General features: G+C 40.0%; 2 protein-coding genes across 2 annotated transcripts; one reads left to right on the forward strand and one right to left on the reverse strand.

Moving 5' to 3' along the window:
- Positions 1 to 5080: 5080 nt before the first annotated feature.
- LOC135479103 (mitochondrial fission 1 protein-like) lies at positions 5081 to 16048 on the reverse strand. The gene is made up of 5 exons (XM_064758824.1): positions 16004 to 16048; positions 13236 to 13368; positions 11868 to 11947; positions 9672 to 9777; positions 5081 to 8943 (listed from the first exon to the last, which is right to left on the reverse strand). The coding sequence occupies exons 1-5, from the start codon at positions 16046 to 16048 to the stop codon at positions 8852 to 8854; spliced, it is 456 nt and encodes a 151-aa protein (XP_064614894.1). The 3' UTR covers positions 5081 to 8851.
- Positions 16049 to 18274: 2226 nt separating this feature from the next.
- Positions 18275 to 18853, forward strand: LOC135479581 (histone H1-delta-like). Its single transcript, XM_064759470.1, has one exon. It carries the CDS (start codon positions 18275 to 18277, stop codon positions 18851 to 18853), a length of 579 nt encoding a protein of 192 aa, XP_064615540.1.
- The last annotated feature ends 4340 nt before the right edge of the window (positions 18854 to 23193 follow it).

Genomic DNA, 23193 nt, shown 5'->3' on the forward strand with positions numbered 1-23193 from the left:
TCCAGATTTCTCAACACTTTATCGTTCGGAATTATCAACGCTTTATCTTCTGGGTTTCCCAACGCTTTATCTTCCGGGTTTCCCAAAGGTCTATCTCCGGGATTTGCCAATGATTTATCGTCCCAAGGTCCCACCACTTTGTCCTCTGGGGCTATCAACGCTTTAAGGTTCAGAGTTCCCAACTCTTTTTTGTACGGATTTCTCAAAGCTTTATCGTCTGCATTTCCTAACGCTTTATCCTCCGGGGAAATTCTCAACGTTTTATCATCTGGACCGCCCAAGGCTTTATCGTTCGAAGTTGCCAGCAGTTTGTCGTTTGGTGCTATCAGTGCTTTATCGTCTGGTGCTATTAATGCGTTATCTTCCGGATTTCTCAACACTTTATCGTTCGCAATTATCAACGCTTTATCTTCTGGGTTTCCCAACGTTTTATCTTCCGGATATCCCAACGCTTGATCTTCCGAATTTTCCAAAGTTTTATCGTCCGAAGGCCCCACCACTTCATCCTCTGCGGCTATCAACGCTTTATCGTCCGGAGTTTCCAAGATTTTATCGTCAGAACTTATCAACACTGTATCGTTCAGGGTTCCTAAAGCTTGATCAACTGGATTTCCCCACGCTTTATCGTTCGGAGTTCCCAACACTTTATCCTCCGGAGCTATCAACGCATTTTCGCCCCGTATTCTCAATACTTTATAGTCCAGTGATTTCCCCACTTCAAGGTTCAGAGTTCCCAACTCTTTTTCGTCCGGAGTTTCGTCCGGAGCTTTACCGTCCGGGGTAATTCTCAATCCATTTTCGTTCGGTGTTGTCAATATTTTGTAGTTCGGAGGTCCCAACGCTTTATCATCCGGACCTATCAATGTTTTGTCATCTGGGATTCCAGAAGCTATCAAAGATTTGTCGTCCAAATTTCTCAACGATATTTGGCTCATTGATTCTAAAGCTACATTGTCCAGAGTTCCCATGGCTTTGTCATCCGGATCTATCAACGCTTTATCGTACGGAGCTCTCCACGCTTCATCGTACGGAGTTCCCCACGCCTTATTGTCCGAAGTTCCCCACGCTATATCGTCTGGAGTTATCATGTTGGGTCCTGTGCCACAAGTGGAATCAATGCACTCTTCACAGCCACAGAACACTTGCATCTGTTCCGCCGTGTTGATTCGGAAACCAATCTGACCATCTCTGAACAGATGCAGGACTGGGGCAAAAATGCTGACATAGTTACCAGGTTTCATATCCTCCCACTGAAAGAACGGAAGCGGACAGTCGCTATCCAAGTAGAAATAAACAACCACTCCCTGCATTTTGTCATCCTGCAAAAATTAGAATAAAACACACAATTATAGAGGAAAATACTAATCGTAGCAAACTAATACTTCATTTATTAATCAATTAATGCAGTATTTATACAGTTCACGTCAGCTAGTTAACGCCTGAGTTTTACACGCATGGGTAGTGGCGGAAGCGCACAGGAATGCTCATGCCTGCATAAATTTTAATTTATTTCAAATTTTAATTATTCTCTTTTATCTAGTGCTGCTTCAATGAGGCGACTTACCAAAAAGTTTTCGTCTGGACTTCCGATCGGTTAAATTTACGTTATACTTTTTAGGGGCTGACTTCATGTAGGCCTACATATATGTGTAAATGGAGCTATACTATAAGTATCGTGCTTATCAGAGCTCCGTAATCAAAATAAAATATGTTGAAACAAGTACAGGGGAATACCTTGGTCAGATATTGCAGATGTAGAAGCGATAGTTTCCTTTGAATTTGGAGAATGAATTAATAGGCATCAACAGATACATCAGAAATAGTTGAAAAAATACGTCAATGTTTAATTTAATTCAATTAGGCAAAGTCCAATACATCTTCATCCGCTAAAACGAAAATTATTTCTTTATTTATTTATTTACCTGAAGTTTTACGCCGTACTCAAGAGTGTGTCACTTATACGACGGTGGCCAGCATTATGATGGAAGGAAACCCGACAGAGCCCGGGGGAAACCTACGACCATCCGCAAGACCTTCCCTCGTACGGCCGGAGAAGAAGCCAGCGTGAGATGGATTTGAACTCACAGCAACCACAGTGGTGACAGGCTCCTGGGTATATATATATATATATATATATATATATATATATATATATATATATATATATATATATATATACACTGACCAGAAATCAATACAGCATGCAAACATAGAATCGAAAGTGAAATTAAATGGTCTTACTTGAACCCAGATGCCATGACGGATCCAGTATGGGTCCACTTTGATTATTTTGACAACCAACACCACGTCCGCCGGGTTCGAGTCCTGCAAAAACCATTCGTGTGGTACAGTTCCTATGTCAGTAAGGATCTTACACGTGGTGGGCACGTAGGATGACATGTACTGGGCGACCTGTGACAGATCGTTGTCCAGATGTCTGGTACCGATAATGTCCTGTTGATCCAGGTGCCCCGCTTGAACGCCGGAGGGCAGCGGACGCCTGTACTGGATGACGTATGGGCTGAGATCGTCGACAGAAGCAACGCTACAACTGAACGGGTTTTCTGTGTCACTTCCCCGTGGACTGACATTTTCCGCGTTCCGCCCACCACACACAGCCTTGTGGTGAGACCAGTCATATCGCTGACAGGACTTAGAACAGTAGTACGTTACCTTGCACCTCTTGCAGCGTTGATAGCCGTCCCCCTCCATTTTACACCGGTTGCACTTGCGAACAGGCCTTCCCGTGGATGTAGCCATTACTTATATGTGGCTTGCTATCAGTATTACCTCTATGATGTGTCTGCAGCAAATCCACATAGCCTATTACGAGGACTTTCCCCAAAAAACGAAACTGAAACTTCATGTACATTTCCCATCAGCCTATTTATATACATGAAAAATGTGACGCACTGTGTTGCATGGTGGATAGGCTAGCAAGCCACCGCGTTGAATGGTTACTCCCTATAGCTTATAATGTTAAGATATTCCACGAGGTAGCCTCTGTGTAATTATAATGCTACTACGATTATGTGCATCTGTTGACATGGATATGGCATGCCAAGTACGTATCTATCCAGCAGTTACACGCCGAATGAAATACAATGTGTCCACTTTACTATACATCTGAAGTGACCTTTTATGTGTTTGCATTCCCAATTTAAAATTTGTCTACAAAATATTGCTGTCCCAGCCCATACACAGTAGACAGAAGACAGGACCGTTATGTATTTACAAAACAATCCAGTTGCACGTGGTAAATAAAGAAATGTAGCAGGTATATTATAGAGTTGCTATGGAGTTTTATGGTAGTTTTCATCATTTTTTTCGGTCACATTATAAATGAGGTGTATCATTATAGCAGATCGCTCTATCCGATGTCGACCTGTTCATGATGCTGCCTCACTAAAGAGCCATGCGGAAGACGTATTTCACCATTAACTGCACAATATAGCAACTGGAAGCAACTATGGGCAACTGGAAGCAACTGTGAGCATACGATCGAACGTTGGTTTTAGTCGATCTAAGCGCGCTTGTTATCACCGACAACTGATGACTCAGCAGTTTTGGGGAGTTGAACATGTTCTACTTTTCTGCGACTGGTAGCATCCATTTTGTACCAAGTTCTGTTCCTCCCAGTGACGCACCACGTGGATGATGAGTTTTACTATGAAAATGGCGACCACCGAGTGGACGAATGAGGGCAAAATAAGCTTATCGGTATGTGAAGGCTTAGGCCCTGCTTGTACGACACCTCTTGCTAGGCACAGACAAAGCCTATGAAGTACTCAGGGAGTGTAACGAGGGAGAGGGCTATAACTAGAACAAATTATTAAATTTGCCTATCCTAAATTTCACATGAAAAATTGGAATAAAGGGACGGGGAAAATTTCGAAGAAACCTTAAATTTCGAAAGGAAAGGTGTATGGGGCATTATATCAATTACATTCACGCATCGTGTACAAACGCCCCATCATCATGAACAGGTCAGATGACAGTTACGTTGTACGTACCTGCTCACAGTTGCCGCCAGTCGTGGTCGACCTACGCGCACCGAAACTGAATCTGATCAGAGGCTTACCAGTCGCTCACGATCGTAAGGTTTTGCCAAACTATTCGACATATGCACTGCGCGTAAATCGATGGCGTCGAGCTGTACTCAGTCGCTTGCGATCGCAAGTCAATCTGCGCCCTGCTTAAGACGTTTTTCAGAGCAATGGTAGCCAGGGAGCGCCTCTGGTCAATCCGCTCATTTCGGTCAAAAAGCGGCATGTACGGCGAGACATTGACTGATTAATTTGACAACATGGTCGTGGGCCTATGTTGTTTTACGCAAGCCTCAAAACATTTTTCATTTATACGATAGCGGTCAGTTTTACGGGTAGTGTTAATCGAAGATCTCTGGTATAAACCACGTACCTTCGGCAAGTTACTAATTTTCACACAAGATGACATATACAAATGCACATCATATGGCTGGCCATAACAAACGCAAGATTGCGTCAGTAGGCTAACGGTATTCATCACCCACTTACCGCCATGCAAGGTCTCCATGAACAATACGTGAACATGAACAATACATGGACATGAACAATACATGAACATGAACAATACATGAACATGAACAATACATGAACATGAACATGAACAATACATGAACATGGGAGAACCTACATCACTTTTCACGGCTGGGCCGAAGTGTTCAAGTCATAATCCAAATAGTTACGTTGTCTGGATACGTAAAAATGACTGTAAAACAAACAAACCCTTTGCGACCCTTAGAACAGAGAAGAGTTGTTTGTTGTTATTTACTTATTTAATTATCTATTTATTTATTTCAGATAAGACTGAAATTTTCACTTATATGACAGCAGTCCGGTTTATCAGTGGTGGACATGGGAGTGTCTGGAATAAACCACCGCGCTTACCCGACCAATTTCTTATCATAAAGCCTCAGCTGAAACAGCTAAAGCTTGATTCGAACTCTCGATCTCTGAGTTATAATGAAGACAATAATGGCCTGTCAACCCATTGTATGCGCTGGACGTATTCAGAATGTAGATTAAAACGCGGGTCACATACATGTACAATACTTTTATTGAGTGACTTTCAAGACTATCGTCAGCGATACATTTTCTCGCCCAAACCCTGTACTTAATATACTAGTACTCTCAAGTCAAAAGATTTCTTTTCCTTTCTAACACAAATCTCTATGTATTTGTCCACAAATCTGCATAATATACTTCTGTGCAAACATGAAGACTTTTGATAGCAACGAAGAGAATGGTGGATATACACAAATAGAATATTTGTACACATGCTGTAACCAATCTACTTGTACAACTAAAATGATCTAGCGGAATTAAAACTCAAATTGTACGCAACACACCTAATAGTACTAACTCTTTTAAGCGATGTACATACACTCTAAAAATTGACTGGTATGTACAAACGTGGCGACATATAAATTTACAATGATGCAAAGAGATGATTATTAATGGTATGCTTTCCTTACTGTGTATACAAGCTCTAAAACAAATGTGCTTGAAATAAAAAAAAAAAGACCATAACAAACACTGTTTACAAAAGCATACATCTTTAACAAAAGGAAACATTTCATAAATAGGGTGGGTAGTTTGGACCATCTTATCAACTGTATTATCTTATTTTATAACTTACAAATTAATGAATATCTGGCGAACGGTTAGGTTCTACAACTGTTCAGTAACAGTATTATCGTTATTAGGGATTACACTTTCTGGATATAGCACAGATTCTAGTGCTGAAATTTTGGCTGAGACCACTGCGGGCACCTAACCGCCAGCAATACGTCAACCGTCTAGACCACTCGACCAACAGGCCTTCCACAAAAATGGAAGGTAGTTGACCGGTAGACTTTACAGGGAACATGCATTACCCCTCTGATGATCGCAAACGACGTCACTCCCCTTAGGTGAATATATCAGATAGGTATAGATGTCATTTAGAAAGTGAATTAAGTAACAGTATTATCGTTATTAGGGATTACACTTTCTGGATATAGCTAACTGTTCAGTAGTTTTCTTCTAGCTGTATATTCTGTAACCTGAAAAAACAAAACTGGCAAATCTTATTCAAATAGCTTTATGGTGGGTCCCTTTACATTGTTTGAATGTTTTTGTATGTTAGAAGTGATGACAAAATAGCATTTTTGAATACAGCGTAATTTTAAGTGGAACTGCTTAAAGGAATGACTACTACAGACCCCACGCTTTGCCAAGCAGCCTGCAGAGGGATATATACTATGGCAAAATCTAATGGAAGCTACTTTAGATAACTTCAAAAAGTGTAGCAGCCCTACAAACAGAAGAAAAACCAATAGAACATCTTGTCTAATTGAGTTCCACGACACATTTCAGGCACTGTTCTTTGAGGCCACAATTTTTTTTTGCAATTTATGTATTTTTCATTATGACCTGACAAACACAACACTATGTGACTACAGAAGCTCTCCAATTAGCCCATTGTCATGAAAACCATAAAATAACAAAATTCTTCAAAAACCAAAATTATACTGCTAAACTAGGGGATTTGATACATCAACCTGGTAGCTGGGAAAAGTCTCAGCGCACAATTTTCACCAGGATATGTGAGCTATTAAAAGATTTCACAGCCTGATTCCACATAGCCAATTCTGACTTAAGTCAAAATTTAAAACATCGTCACCATTCTCGGTTTTTGCTACAGAAAGTTAAAATTTTGGTACATATGTCAACAGATCACATTTATGAGGTGATGAAAATTTTCATTTACAGATCCCAAAAATGAGCTTGAACATCATATTTCAAATTTAGACTAAAGTCAGTAATGGTTTGGTGGACTCAGCCCTTGAGAACAATATTACTGACTACATGTATATGTTCACTGTCCACTGGGGTAAGACTATAAGAAAATACACAATACACAGAATGCATACAAAACAATTTCTCTATATGTCAACAAAGCTTTTCCTGCAAACTTCAAACTCAACAAAGTATATAAATAAACACATTTAAACAGCTCCACATTCACAGGTGGTTTATAGCAAGAAAATACTGGGGCAAAAAGAACAAAAACAGCCAAAAAGTTAACAGTACTACATGTGCAGCCCACTAAAATTAGTGCACACGTGGATCTTTTCTTGTGTTTGCAATTTCTCATTTTTTTTGTCAAAACTGTGAAAGGAATTTGATCAACCAACCAATTCTGAATATTTGTGATGCGTAATAATCTACACAGTAGAAATCAAGTGTTGGCCCTTAATTCTTCAAATTTTGAGAACATCTGGTCTGCCCTTTTTAGCCAATATACATGTAACTGACCCTAAAGTGTAACAGGAATAAACAGTCTTTTTTTCTCACACTGTTAGTCCACCTAATGAACAACATACCCATATCTTGAAGTCTTCCTTAAAAACTTTTATTTTGATCATTTATTTCATCATCATTTTATGCTGTGCCTAAGAATATTCCTTCATATGATGACAGTCTGGTTCAAGGCTTGCGGGGAAAAAACGGACTGGGGATCAAGCCAAAATAATTCAAAATTATGATTGCCTCTAAGTGGCATGGCTAAACTGATGTGCCTTCTGTGTTAATTTTGCCCGAGATTCACAGATTTTAGGTTGACAAGGGAGATAACTTCAGCTAAACTCAGGACTCGATGAAAATTGTGTCCTTCCAACATTTTTATAGGCCTACAAGTATACGACAAACTTAATAATTACACCAACAAGCCTTACTGGTCCACTTATTGTTTTTAAGTGTTAGCATGATAAACAGTGGAAACTTTATACAATAATGAACTATACATGAGGGTGTAAAGTGCAGAGCAGTCACATTTTCACACCTTCATCTTTACAGCATACATTTTGTCGTAATTTGTAGTCACAGTACAATGCCATAAATATCTAAATGACCATACGTTTCGTCCATGACCAACTTGCCAATCTTTCCTGATTCTGATAGTTCTGCTGATTTTAGACAGGTGTTTTGAGGTTTGCTTGGAACATGGTATGATATTCTACTGCAAAATTGTAAGTTTCAACACCAAAACTAAGACTTTGTGACATTTATTTGCCTCTAAAAGTGCACTTTTGTGGGTGACACTTTAGGTCATTTTAGGTATTTGGCCCACCCTTATTCTTTCATCTTTTCAACTTCCACTGCAACCAATTTTTTTAAACATTCTGAGATAACTATGGGGTTTAGAGAAATAATCTGCACAGTTTTGAGCGACACAAACATATCATTTTCATAATTACTGTATGTATAAATTTGACTGAAGAAAGTGCTTAAGTGGTTGAAAGAGAGGTGAACATGACTAATTTACTCTTTTTGATTGATAAAAAGAATCTATTGATCTCAAAAAGATATTTTCCTGTTTGTTGTCAAAGTAACCTATATCCTGGGAAAATGTGAGCATCAGCACCAAAGGTAATATTTTATGAAGGTTGTGTGTTTCCACCGGAGCTCTGCCCGGTCTCCTCCCACTATAATATTGGCCGCCATCGTATACGTGAAATGTACTTGTTTATGGCGTAAAACACGAACCAAATAAATAAAAGAATAATTATTTTATGATCTTCATTTGCCCCTTAAAATGCATTCTTTGTCTGCAAATTTTTATGAAAAATGCAAAACAAGATGAATTCATAGTCTAAATATAGTCTACCTAGCCTAATTTAAAAACTACAGAGCGCAATACTGTTGTTGTTGGAATAGTAGTGGAAAAACAAAGATATGTCAACGCTTCAAACATATGACACTGTGATCACACAATCGCCTCAAACACTTAAACATTTCTGGACGCTAATGCGGTAATTTTTCGGAAACTACTTTTTGGACAGTGCCATTCCCAGCCCAATGATACCTCCTAGTGCAAGGGCTGCTGCTCCTCCAACTATTGCCATGCCAACAAGTCCCTCTGAAATGATAAGAAAATAATCAGTCAGTAAACATTTACCATTTGATAAAATTTATTTTATATATATCAAACAACCAACCAAGTGCATTTTGACACTGCCTAGATGCCGGGCCACCCAAATAGTGCCTGCAAAAATTGCCCTTGTTAACAATACCACAACTACAGCTAACAAGCGGCAGGATGACAGAATGGATTGGAAATGGGAGAGTTGAGTTGAGCTCAAGATGGGTGAGTATATCTGTGTGAACACACAAGATTGCAAGGGGTCAACTTTTTTGGTCACTCGCTCATTTGTAATAGTGTAAAAACAAAATACAAACAAAAAAATGATAGCTAATTCAGCCCAGGTCATCAAATAAACGACTTTGTAACATGCAAATTTTCATAATTTCAGACACATAAATACCAACTGTTTGATGTATTTAATTCACTTCAATCTTGTTTATTTTGTTCACTTCACCTATGGTATAAATGTGATTGCTGTGAGTTCAAGTCCAGCTCATGCTGGCTTCCTCTCCGGCCATACGTAGGAAGGTCTAACATGTGGATGGTCGTGGGTGTCCCCAGGGCTTTGCCCTGTTTCCTCCCACTATAATCCTGACTGCCGTTGTATGAGAGAAATATTTTTGAGTATGGCGTAAAATGCCAATCAATTAAATAAACAAATAAAATAAGTGTTTACATGCTTTAAATTTACATGTAGTTATCTGAACAACATAATGCTTTACCTTTCTTCATCTTGTCATTAATATATTTCTGTAGCTGTAAAGCCTGGTAGTTTCTGGGTTCTATCTTCAGAATACCTTCACAGCACTTCAGAGCTCCTGTATAGTCCTGCAAAACGAACATCGCACAATTACAAAGGGAGATAACTTGTAAACTTTCACGCAATTGTCCAACACAGAAACCTCATACCTCAATCTTTTCGCATGCTTGCAAGGTGTTTATTCAGCATTTTCTGTAGGCATTATTTTAAGTAGACCGATGAAGTTATGCTTTTTCCAAAGCCCTGAAATTAGCCAAACCAACCAAAGTAGTTTTGTCTCCAAAATCATATTAAAATTGTGCATAAATTGCTGAAGAATTAGGGTTGTAGTTTGTTATATATTTTCACTGAAATAATATATCCCAAAACTGGCTAAGAATTCTTCCATTTTAAACCAGATGAGGCAGACATTGGGATGGAAAAGAGGAAACTATACATAATACAAATAATTTGACATTTTCAAGGTTACAGGAAACCGGGCATAGCCTAGAGGAAACCCAGGACCATCCGCAGGTTACGGCCAGACCTTCCCAAGTAGGGCCGGTGAGGAATCTAGCATCACACTCTGTACTATATCTTTTGTAAGCAATGCTTACACAGTAAAAAGCAGCAGTATGGTTTGGTTTCACAATCACAGTGCTGTGCATATAACATTGCCACAGCGTCCGCTTCGGGACCGGTAGATCCAGGATCAATCCTTGGTCGAGTCACACCTAAGACTTTAAAAGAGAAAGTTGTAACTTCCTCGCTTGGCGTTCAGCATGAAGGGGATAGTGCAACGACTGGTTGACCCGTATCAGTATAATGGCTCGGGCGGGGCGGCTTACTTGCCTTCGGTAAGTCGTCTCAGTGATGCAGCACTAAATAAAAGAGCGGTGGAAATCCGTCCTGCAACAAGGAGGCACATTACACGTGCATGCACCCTAATGATTCCTTCGTCGTCATATGACTGAAAAATTGTTAAGTACGACGTTAAACCCCAAGCACTCACTCACTAACATTGCCACGGCAGTTACGCATGGTGACCAGTGCTGTGGATGTAACAATGCCACAGAAGTTACGCATGGTGACCAGTGCTGTGGATATAACATCGCCACGGCAGTTACGCATGGTGACCAGTGCTGTGGATGTAACATCGCCACAGCAGTTACGCATGATGACCAGTGCTGTGGATATAACATCGCCGCAGCAGTTACGCATGGTAACCAGTGCTGTGGATATAACATCGCCGCAGCAGTTACACATGGTGACCAGTGCTGTGGATATAACATCGCCACAGCAGTTACACATGGTGACCAGTGTTGTGGATGTAACATTGCCACGGCAGTTACGCATGGTGACAAGTGCTGTGGATGTAATATTGCCACAGCAGCTACACATGGTGACCAGTACTGTGGATGTAACATCGCCGCAGCAGTTACACATGGTGACCAGTGCTGTGGATATAACATCCCCACAGCAGTTACACATGGTGACCAGTGCTGTAGATATAACATCACCGCAGCAGTTACGCATGGTGACCAGTGCTGTGGATGTACCCACCATGTGATAACAGTACCCCCAGGTGATAACAGTACCAAACAGATGATAACAGTGCCCACCAGGTCATAAAAGTACCAACCAGTCGATAACAGTACCCACCAGCACCAACCAAGTGATAACAGTACCCACCAGGTCATAAAAGTACCAAGCAGGTGATAACAGTACCAACTAAGAGATAACAGTAGCCACCAGATGATAACAGTATCCACCAGGTGACAACAGTACCCACCAGATGATAACAGTACCAACCAGGTGATAACAGGATGAACCAGTCGATAACAGTACCAACTAGTCGATAACAGTACCAACCAGTCGATAACATTACCCACCAGGTGATAACAGTACCAACCAGATGATAACAGTACCAACCAGATGATAACAGTACCAACCAGGTGATAACAGGATGAACCAGTCGATAACAGTACCAACTAGTCGATAACAGTACCAACCATGTGATAACAGCACCCACTAGGTGATAACAGTACCAACCATGTGATAACCTGCCCAATGTCCTCCCACCATAATGCTGGTCGCTGTCATATAAGTGAAATATTCTTGAGTACGGCATAAAACACCAATCAAATAAGTGAATAAATAAATGATCTATTGCACTTACTTTAATTCTTGTATAAGCAATGGTCAAATAATACAAGTAGTCTCGCCGTGATGTGTCATCCTTAGTGCGATGAAACAAATCTGAAACATTGCAAAACAGGGGTGTTATTAGCTGTGCCATTCAACTAAATTTCTTATTTGCTTCAAAGTAAAAGTATAGAGTAAGTTGTCTCACTCTATAAACAGAGTATTAAACTTTCAAACAACACACTGTTTCCTGTATTTTACACGAGTCATCACAGGATAGACTTCAATCTTATACGGCAGAATCATACAAACAGTTTTGAGGTGTTCTACATGTAAGTAGATGTAGACTCAAAAATTTTGCATTTACATGAGGCTGCCAGTTTTATGGTTAGAGGAAACCAGACTGTCCGATGCAAAGACTGAACAAATGGTGTTAAAGGAGAAGAAAATTTAAATATTAATCAAATACCATTGAAAAGAGTATGTTTTTCCTCGCAGGTGCATGCTATAAAAAAATTCTAATATGTACCTCAAGTTGATAAATTATAAATGAAGTCAGCACCAAAATCCGCTGTGGGCGACTCCATTTTGCCTCAGAACTAGCCCTGAAGTCTTCTGTGTTAGGAGGAGAATTGCTGTCGGAAACTGCCAAAGTGCAGTTCGTACATTTCCAGTAGAACTCTTCTTCTCAGAAGATAGCGAACAGTACAGTTCGTTTTGACGATCGGGAAACTGGAATGTTGGATGATTTACACGAACAAGTCGGCAGTTTTAACATCCCCAGCATAAATTACAGGGTGTTAAAGATGGAGGATGTGATGGACTCAGTGATTTATGGCAGCTTTGCCGTTTTCAGGCTTTACGTGTATGGCGAGGAAAAATGGCAAAATTATGCAGCAGGCACCACCAGATTACGAAAAGAAATGTGCTCTTTTCAGCCTATAGTGTCATGTCTTTAGGTTTTCTTCTCCTTAAGGTAGCTCGAATCTATACAGAATCTATACTTTGTGCCAATTTTTACGCATATTACAAGTTGCAAAGTTACACATGTACTATGCTGTAGCTGTTGTGGAGTGTTAACTGACACTCAAATGATGTATGATGTCCCGCTTTGCACTTCTGCAGGTACAGCGTTAGGCTCATACAAAGTCATGTTTCACTCACGTAAGACAAAAATAGTAGTTGGATGACCCCAATTTTATATTTGATATTATTCATAACTATACCCTGTCAGTCCAAGCAAGGGATGAACAAGTACCATTTTTAAAGTGTTTGGTATGACTCGACCTGGATTTGATCCCATGTCTCTTGGTAAATATCTCTCCTGGTAAATACGCATCAACCACTCCAAAATAGTGCAAATTCATGTCACTGACTGCTAGCCAGGTCATGGAAATCTCACCTTCTAATAAGGCAATACCATTCTTCATGTCATTCTGGTAACGACTGCGGACTAGACACCAGGCATATTCAAACTGTGCTTTCTCACTCACGGAACCACGTTTTTCCTGCTCTTTGTACATGCGCTCAAATTTCTGTTCCGGTACATGAAACAAAGAAAATATCATAATAAGCAGGATGGAAGTTTGGGGTTAGTGTTTCTGTTAAAAAATGGTTCAGTGGTGAAAATCAGTAATACATTGATAACAGGAAATAAAAATTCATGTGAACTCTGCTTGTATACAGTTACTTGTATGTTCACACCTCACATCATGGATTGTACTAGTTGATATACACGAATAAAATTTTAAAACGGCAAGTACATGTATGTTCCAGTTTCTATTTCTCAAAAATACAACAAACTGTACGGATTTGAATGAAATAAGCAATGACTGATAAAGTTAGGCAGTTCATGACCTGTTATAATACTCTTGCTTATAATCGTCAAAAAAAACGTTACGCATGACATGCACGTGAAAGCCAGTACCTCACCGATCAGCTAAGTGTCATCAGCTACAAGTGATACCTTGAATAATGAAATCTTACTGATGTATATATGCATGTCTATCTGATTTATACCACCTTATCAGCATGGCCTGAGGTTTAACACCTTCAGTATACACTCTTCAGGCTTCTGTTAAGTGCATATATTTTGCACATAGAGTTAATTTATATGGTACCTCTTCTTAAGTTCTTTTGTAACTTATTCAGTTGTGTCTTATGCAATACACAAGCATTTTTCACTTATATGCTTATGGTCAATTTTATGGGTAAATGAAACCAGATAGAACCTGGAGAAAACCATGCATCATACCTCCACAGGTAGCCTACCTGACAATCTGTAGAGTGAAGTCCAGTTTACTGTTATCCATCAATCAAATATATCAGAAAACCATTTCATAGGCCTTGTGCAGCATTTTCTTCAATTTTATTGAACATTAAAGTACATTCAACATTAGTTTAATTAAATATAATGTTGAAGTCTAGTTGAAAGCAGACCTCAACATTTAATTTACTTGAACTAGTATATTTCACCAATGCAACTGCAGGGGCCAGAGTCATGATGGGAGGAAACCGGGCAGAGCCTGGGGTTAACTGAACTAAATGAACATGTATACTCTCTGTATCTTTATTTGAATATTAACATGCAAGTGATATCACATTTTTCTGGTAGCCACATGTGCAAACATGGACAGTAATCACTGATAATGTGATATATATATAACATAGAAAAGAGTATATCAGCCATCATAGTTTAAGGCATAAGGCTATAGATACACTGCAGATCTATAGGAGGTGGTAATTTACCATGGATTCATGGCCAGCAGCAGATTCTGATTTCCAAATTATGATAGGCCTTTTATGCTCATTGGATTTGTTTCATTCATGCCATACATGTACTAGAAATCTAGCAACTCATACTCATCAATGATTTGTTTTTATGCTCAAAATAACACTTTTCCCACTCTGCCCTGCATTAATTATCCCTGTTGTAAGAGGGCGTGGGACTGATGGAACACCCAATTACAATATAATACGCAGCCAGACAGTATTTAAAATACTTATAATAGAGAAATTCACCACATGTATCAACACAAATATATGTTTGACAAACTCTTTGTTTACTCTTTCAGCTTCTATACAAATTGCCTAAATGTAGCTGGAATTCATTATAACACTTGGATCATTTACTGAGTTGCTTGACTTCGACTAGCCATTCGCCACATTAGTTTTGGCAAATACAATTTCTGTGTGGCGAAAGGAAATTGGCGTCCCTTCGCCACAGCAAAAGCGAAAGCAATGGATGCCTTTCAACTTCAGTTGTTTAGGTTTAGAGTTCGTAAATTTACTCAGATTTAAGGTCGGATCCAGAATCAAGAAGGAATATTTCACTTCAGTGTGAAAAAACTTGGTTATGAAAACAACAAAGTATTTAAAGAGCTTTTTAAACTGGAAATGTATGCCCGCGATAATTCAATTCAGACAATGTGGTCCGAGAATTACTTTCAATTTACATTAAAAAATGCCGACCAACCGACCTGACTTAATAAACAGTGTTTGTTACCCGCAACAAACAACTTTTTAATGATGGCCTGGGGTACCTATGATACAATGTGATGATCATATACACAGGTCATCCGGGATCGCAGGGCTCTCCACATATCAGTAAATACAAGCCATCCTTGGACTGAATTTTCGGGCTAGGTACGTGGTGTGGTGTGGTGTGCACGTGGGGTGGAGGTCAACCGTATGACCCGAGGCACTTAAAAATGTATGAGAATCGAAATATTCAACAATGAGGTGTCCTTCACCGGTGGTTCCACCCTCTGCCCTTCTGAGGCCAGATTAGGCCCTGAGTGTTGCGAAAATTAATTTTTTAAAAAAGTGTTGATACTTTACATTAGGCATAAGCAATGAAGACATTCACTTTGACATTCACATCGAAAATTTCAGTGACACTGTGAGCAGAAGGGCAATCAATACACCAAAGCAGGGTGACCGCTAACTGTAACACATTTCAAGGAAACGGCATTTTAGGTCAGCTGTCAGTGTCATGTCAATCGGGACAATATGTCAATGAGCTGAGGCGGAGGACAGGCGGGGAGGGAATAAATGCAAAAATGCACTACAAACGATGACATCCCGTGATCGAGATAAACAGGTAATTGATAAGACATCAAACGGTATATTTATTTCACAAGTAATGGCCAGGAATAATTGCAAATTTACCTTTAAATCGGAAGGATCAACAATATCTTCGACGATTGCCTCCATCTTGAGTGTTGATTTATTTACCTTCTAACGTTAGAGAGCTCCGTCTCATCCACGTGCTGATAAACCAGTGATTAAACCATAAGCCACAAACAGATGAGAATCATCGGCGAAAAGAAAGCTTCTTTATTTTTTATGCTTTAATTATAATATATACTATGTTTATTTAACCTAAGCTGAGATGAGCATTGTGGGTGGAACGGAAACGTGTTCACCTGCATGCATGCAACCATATCCGCTGTAGCCTTGGTTTCATCATTTTTTACTTGCAGATGAAAAAAATAAAAGGTTGCTGAAGGTGGAGGTGGGGTCGGGGGTAGGCTTACATATCCGAAAAGCTAGCCTATACGTTTTGGGGAATAGACCTCTGTTTATTTATTTATTTGTTTATTTTATTGGCGTTCAACGCTCGTGAAGAAAATCGGAATGCTCAGAGTAGACCACTGACCTTTGGTAACTTATTAACTGACAAACTTTCCCAAGAGTGACGTTCATATGCACACCATTTTCTTTTGATGGAATTATGCCAGATAAGTACACGCTCTCCAGTCGATGTTAAGCTGTGGAGAAGACCACACGTACGAGCGTTGTCACGAGTTGCATCCCCAAGATCAGCGAGAGAGGGAAAATCTAGATAAAATTCCTTGTCCAAGGTCGGATTTGAACCCCAACCTCGATCATGTGTTACCAGTAGTGATAGTGACAAATGTGAAAATCGTTAGGCCTCCAGCAATCATATGCACACTACAGAGCAAATATGAAATGCTTGTAACCTGCGTGTGGTCTTTGCTTTGCGCTGCGCTCTGCTCGATTCCCTCAGATCATAATGCTGGCCGCCGTCGTATAAGTGATATATTCTCGAGTACGGCGTAAAACATCAATCAATCAAATAAATAAATAAATAAGTAAATAAATTTTATAGTCGCCGCGCTGTAGCGCTGTTACATGTATGTTGATGTAATACAATTTGTACGTCATGCCTTAATCGATGAGTTATCAGGCTACAACGCTCTAATAGATATGTAACGGTATCATATATGTCAATATAAATGTATATATATCACTGTGTCCTTTAACACTGAGTGAAAGATTTTGATTCCTAAAATATTTTTGCAAGGTCAGATTCATATATATATAGAGAGCTATACTTACATATACCATGAACCAAAAAATGTTTGACCTATGTTTACGTTTTTTACTCATAAATGTCCAGAAAAATATAAAAGATGAACACCCATTTCTATCTTCAAAAATCGGAATTCAAAATTGATTCTGTCAAAAATATAAATATTGATCAGTTAAATTCACGCATTATCAATTATATAATTTGCAGTAAAATTTATATATTTACATTCTCAAATGGAATTCGTAAAACAAAATATTACAGGTTTTAATTCTGATCGCTTTGAAGCTGGCCGTGACATATTTTCGCCTACAATCCCACTGTATCAGTAAACACAGCAAAGCGTCTCTTCTACAAACAGTGTCAGGAAAACGTCGAAAATACATAGGCTTTTTCCTTAAAAAAAAAGTAATCAAGATAAAACTTAAATCACTGAACAATAAATATTTAGTGAGATGATTCTTTCAAAAACATAACATAGCTGATCACATATGATATTTGTGAAAGTTTCCACATGAGTTACATGTAGATTTCACAGGTAATGCTTGGTCACGTAGCTAACTGCGAGGGATCGAAGTGGCAATCAGGTTGAGATTTTGAAGACGGGTTGGTCACGTTTAAAGACAAATTACAATCATGCAGCTCGCTAAGAGAAGCCAAAAATGGCGATACTAGTATAAATGGAAGATGGGGAATACGTTTGTAGATTTAGAAACACAAAATATGCACACTATAATTCATTAAACGACTTTTGTTTGCCACATGTTCGTCATCTTCGCATGCTTCTTGCACTTTGACAAGCTCTTTTTACTAATAGTTTACGGCCATTATGCATGAAATGTATATCAGCTTAAAGATAAATTTCTGTAGATTTTAATGTTTTTATTTTAAGTAGAATCCGTTCATTATGTGCAGAGATATTTACAGAGAAGTACAAGTGAACAAACACAATCGTGATGATAAAGGCTGAGTTAGGGAGAAATTCGCGGCTTGCTCTCGTTGAGGTCCGCGCTCGTGCTATGTAATGTAGGCCTCCACGTGGCTGTAGTATTCACACACCTGATCGTGGAGTAGGAAGCTCATCACATAGAACGTTTTACTCAGACATGGCAGATTCCGCTCCAGCCCCAGCCATGCAGAAGGCGAAGAAAACCACCAAGCCAAAGAAGCCCACCGATCACCCCAAATACATCGAGATGGTAGTGGCTGCCTTAAAAGAGCTGAAGGAGAGAGGAGGCTGCTCCAAGAGCAAAATTCTCAAGTACATCATGGTCAACTACAAAGTCAGCGACGAGAGAACCGTCAACACTCATCTGAAGGTGGCTCTGAGGAATGGCGTCAAGACCGGAGTGTTGAAACAGACCAAAGGGACAGGGGCCTCTGGGTCTTTTCGTCTCGGTGACGCAGCTAAGAAGGCACCGGCGAAGCCGAAGAAGGTCGTCAAGAAATCAGCAGCAAAGAAACCCGCAACCAAAAAGACCACCGCCACCAAGAAGACTAAATCACCAAAGAAGGTGGCCAAGAAACCCGCAGTAAAGAAAACTCCAACCAAGAAGGTTGTAAAGAAGCCGAAGTCACCTAAGAAGGTCGCCAAGAAGCCAGCGTCCAAGAAACCTTCCAAGAGCCCGAAGAAGGTCGCCAAGAAGCCGGCAAAGAAGACAGCTGCCAAGAAAACAAAGGCTTAAAAACTTCCATCAGCAGTGCGCTGATTTGTTGCTATTTCCAAAGGCCCTTTTCAGGGCCAACCAATTCACTCGAGAGAGAATCTTTCCAGTCTTACGCACAGCTTAATTTTTCTTTTTTTGTAAGTCATCGTTTGAAAACCTTGTTTTATGATATGCAGTTCATGTGTGTAGGCCTATGTAAGTTTTCTATATTTCTCTCTAGCACATCTCACATCTCCTGTCCCTCAATAATAAAGACACTTGTGGGTGTGTTTGCCAATGGTAATTTCGCCACCAACTTGAAAATTACGCTGCTTAAACACATTGTTTCGTAATCTTGTAGACGCCGGAATCGTTAACTTAACTCCGAGAGATATGCTTTGTTCACCGAAAAATGCAAGTTTAGGTTTTAAAGCTGTGGGGAATTATTTACATAAGATCCAGATTTTGTATGTGTGTACAAAAGGGTCACAGGGTTTGAGCCGCAGTATTGTGGCAATAGTTCTCTATGAATTGATCATCGTTGATTAGAACAGCCTGAATCTCTGAAATACCTCTTATTACCATGGTGCAAATCATTCGAATGGAGACACCTTGTTATCTAATTTATGTATGAATGTGTGCAACTTTACAAAAGCCTACTTTGGTTTGCCCCACCAGTGCGTATTAGAAAGATTTTCGAGTACCGCGTTGAACTAATACTAATTCAGGGGTGAATTAAATTAGTTAATCATTGTTTAGAACATCCAGAATCCCTTAATGCTGTGGCGCATGTCATTGCATGGAATGGAATCGCTTTGTAATGTACGCGACATGACAAATCTTGTTTGGTTTGCTTCAGCAGTGCGTATGGGGAAAATTCTCGAGTACAACGTTGACCTACAATCAACTAAAACTTTGTTCTGTATTGTTCTGGTTCACTGATTTCCGCAAATGCCTTGCACCCTGCGGCTTCCCATGTAACGGCTGCTTGAATAGGTGACTGGAAAGGAGGTGGGGAGGCGACTGATTAATGCGAACACATGCGATAAAATCTGGTCCTTTTCCTAACTATCCCGGCTCTTATGTAACCATAACTGTTATCTTGTTTTCACCCGTTCGTTCGCCAGTGTGTCCACATACACAAAGAGGGGGTCAGAGTAGGAGTAGGTGCTGCGCCCACACAGCGAGTAAATGAGGAACCCCGACTGCGTGTCCATTAGCTCAGTTCTATTCATTCACAACAGTGCTAGTTCAAGCTGAGTACCGAGTTGTTGTCTATGTCACTACAGTCGAATTTAAAAATCTCTACATTAAGGTTTGTACGTATAGGCCTACTTAAGCTGAAAGGTCCTTGAAAACATAAGACCACATGCAGGTCTTCTAAGATCCTTTAGAACATTCTCATTTATTGTCAGAGAACCCCGATATGAACAGAGGTTTCTTAAGCTGGTTATGTTAAGATTGATGACCATATGTGAGATCAAATTAAGACAGCTACCCAGTGTTAGCGATGCGCCTCGAGGCATGCTGTATATAGGTACCTCTGTGGGCGTGGCTGTGCGAATGTAGGGCATTTACCCCACCCCTGCGAGACATTTTCTGTCCTTGTCAGTTCCATCTCATGAACAATGTCCCTACAGGTCATCTTTTCTCAGCTTTTCTTACCGTACAGGTAGCTTTCACAATACAAATTTTCACCACCATTAGATGCCTTCATTATCTCGATGCTTTTCAAACAGTTCCGACACCCTGGATTAGACAAATTCTGCATTATTAAACAAGCTATGCTTGTCATGCAATGCATGAATGAGTTCAATTTTTTAGGTAACAACAATACTGGCAACCAGGAGCCTCCACACCTAAATGCATGGTTATAATGTGTTAGAACAATAACTGCGGGTTCGAGCCCAACGCACGCAAGCTTCCAGTCATAAATGTGAAGCTTGACAGCAATCTGCGGATCGTCGTGGATTTCCTCCGGGCTGTGGTCTGTTTCCTCCCACCACAATGCTGGCCGCCGTCGTATAAGTGAAATATTCTTGAGTACGGGGTTTAACACCAGTTACATATATAGTAAACAAATCAGTACTGAAAAAAGAACAAATACGCTCGGTAGTATAGGTATAAACCGTCAGCCCAAACGACCATACAACATAAGAACTAGCAGGGCTTCTAATGCAACTGTTCATTTTATTTATTTATTTGTTTATTCATTTGATTGGTGTTTTAGGCTTACGACCGCACCCTGGGAGGAGAAAGTGTCCAGGGACGGGAGGATGTGTGTACCCCTGGCTGAGCAGCCCTTTAAACAGTGACTAGGGCCATTAAAAACTAAAAGAGTGAATGGTGGTCGATGTATACTGAAACATCTTAATACTAGGAACACAATTTGCTTCAGTTGGAACACATCTTTGTACACAGCCCATCCAATTCTACACATTTTAAAACAAAATACAACCAGTACTATAACCTTAGTCATTTCGAAAGATGAGCGGAAACAGGCCTAAACAACCACAGACAATGTGTTCTGATATGGTTGCTAACTTCAAAAATTAACATTAAGTTCTTACCAGGCCATGTGATACGTCATGGTTGAGAAGCGGGGAATACGTTGTTGCCTCACTCGTACACCCACCCTATATTGCCAAAAGGCAATACAGTGACCAGGTGACATCAGAAGAAACGTGTGTTCTAGGGTTATAGAAATAACTCACGCCTGATTGGTTGAAACTGAAAAGGCGTCTTTTTTTTGTCTTTTTTTTTTTATGTGCGCGATTAGGATTTGGATAACTTTGAACTGTTATATCTCGGATATGCAACACTGCAAAGCATGCTTTGTAAACTTTATGTGCAATACTTCATTGATGCATATATATATATATATATATATATATATATATATATATATATATATATATATATATCTGGCCTAGTGTCGTCTTTTCTTTTAAATGAACAACATTGACTAGAACACTCCAAGCTATGACATCGCTTTGGCCCAATGGTTAGAGCGTCCTTCTCGAGAATGGGAGACCTGTGATCGAATGCTGGTGGGCCATGCCGAAGACTTTAAAGTTACCATCCCTTGCCGCGCAGCAATGTAATGTTATATCAAGGAAACAGGGCTGGCTGGTTCAATAATGTGACTGGGCGGGGTGTCATAAGGGGAACAGGTCGTGGACAAGTGGTCAAGGCGTATTACAATGACCACACTTTCCAACAAATGTTCGTGCTATGAAATCATCTGAGTGTAGAATTAATCCTGACTTGAGCGTCGAGTGGCTTCGTTTCACCTTTTCGCACTTCACCGGTTTTTTCAGCAAGAGGTAATTAACCGATCAGCTTCCGCGGAACTGTAATTTTCAGTTACAAAAGCCTTGGTTCGAAGACACAGATTTGAAACTTAATGGAGATTTATTTGTGAAATGAGCAGGCAGTCAATGGTTTTTGGTTTGATGTTAAACCGTGCAGACAGAACATATCCATAGGTTCCCGGTTTGATATTAAATTGTGCAGACATAACTTATTCGTCGGTTCCCGGTTTCATATTAAACTGTGCAGATAGAACCTATCCGTCGGTACTCGGTTTGATATTTAACTGTGGAGACAGAGCTGCTGCTTAGGTTCCCGGATTAATATTTCCCAGTTCGGCTCTTTTGTGACAAATTAGCTGCCGATCGAGCAATACATGTGTACTCCAAACAGTGCACGCGTCGCTCTAGCCTCTCGCGTTACATCACTGTCACCACTAGAAAAGGGCCTGGTATGCTAAGGCGAGGAATCGGCCCCCGTGCAAGAAATTGTGTATCTCAAGAAGAGAAACTGACTATGGCTGCGAGTGACAGCTGCTGACAGTCTCGAGGCTACTTCTTTTCACGTTTTGTTTTATTCTTCTTTTCCCGTTAATTGGCAAGCATGCAACTTATAAAGCTCCAAACGTACACGGTAGCAAAGTATAGGCCATAAAATCGATAAATGGTACACTGCTCTAGTCGCACTGAAATATCTGTTTTTGTATCGAACACTTGTAGAGTGGAGAAAGTCACTCCGCAACAAATGTAACTTTCTGAAAAATTAATGAACGCGCAGTTATGCACTAATCAATTAAATACATATATAACAAATGTTCAGCCTTATACCTCTACTACGCATAACATGTTGATGTTAGTGATAGCCAGATTACCACGTGCTCTCAGAAGGATTCATGTTTGGTTTCGCTATAGTTGCCATTGGTTACGTTATACCAAAACTTAACAAGTATCCATTCTAATTCATGATAAGGGGCCTCCGTGGCTCAGTCGGTTAGCGCGCTAGCGCAGCGTAATGACCCAGGCGCCTCTCACCAATGCGGTCGCTGTGAGCTCAAGTACAGCTCATGC

Source organism: Liolophura sinensis, chromosome 12 (genome assembly GCF_032854445.1).
Source record: "Liolophura sinensis isolate JHLJ2023 chromosome 12, CUHK_Ljap_v2, whole genome shotgun sequence".
NCBI classification, from domain to species: Eukaryota; Metazoa; Mollusca; class Polyplacophora; order Chitonida; family Chitonidae; genus Liolophura; species Liolophura sinensis.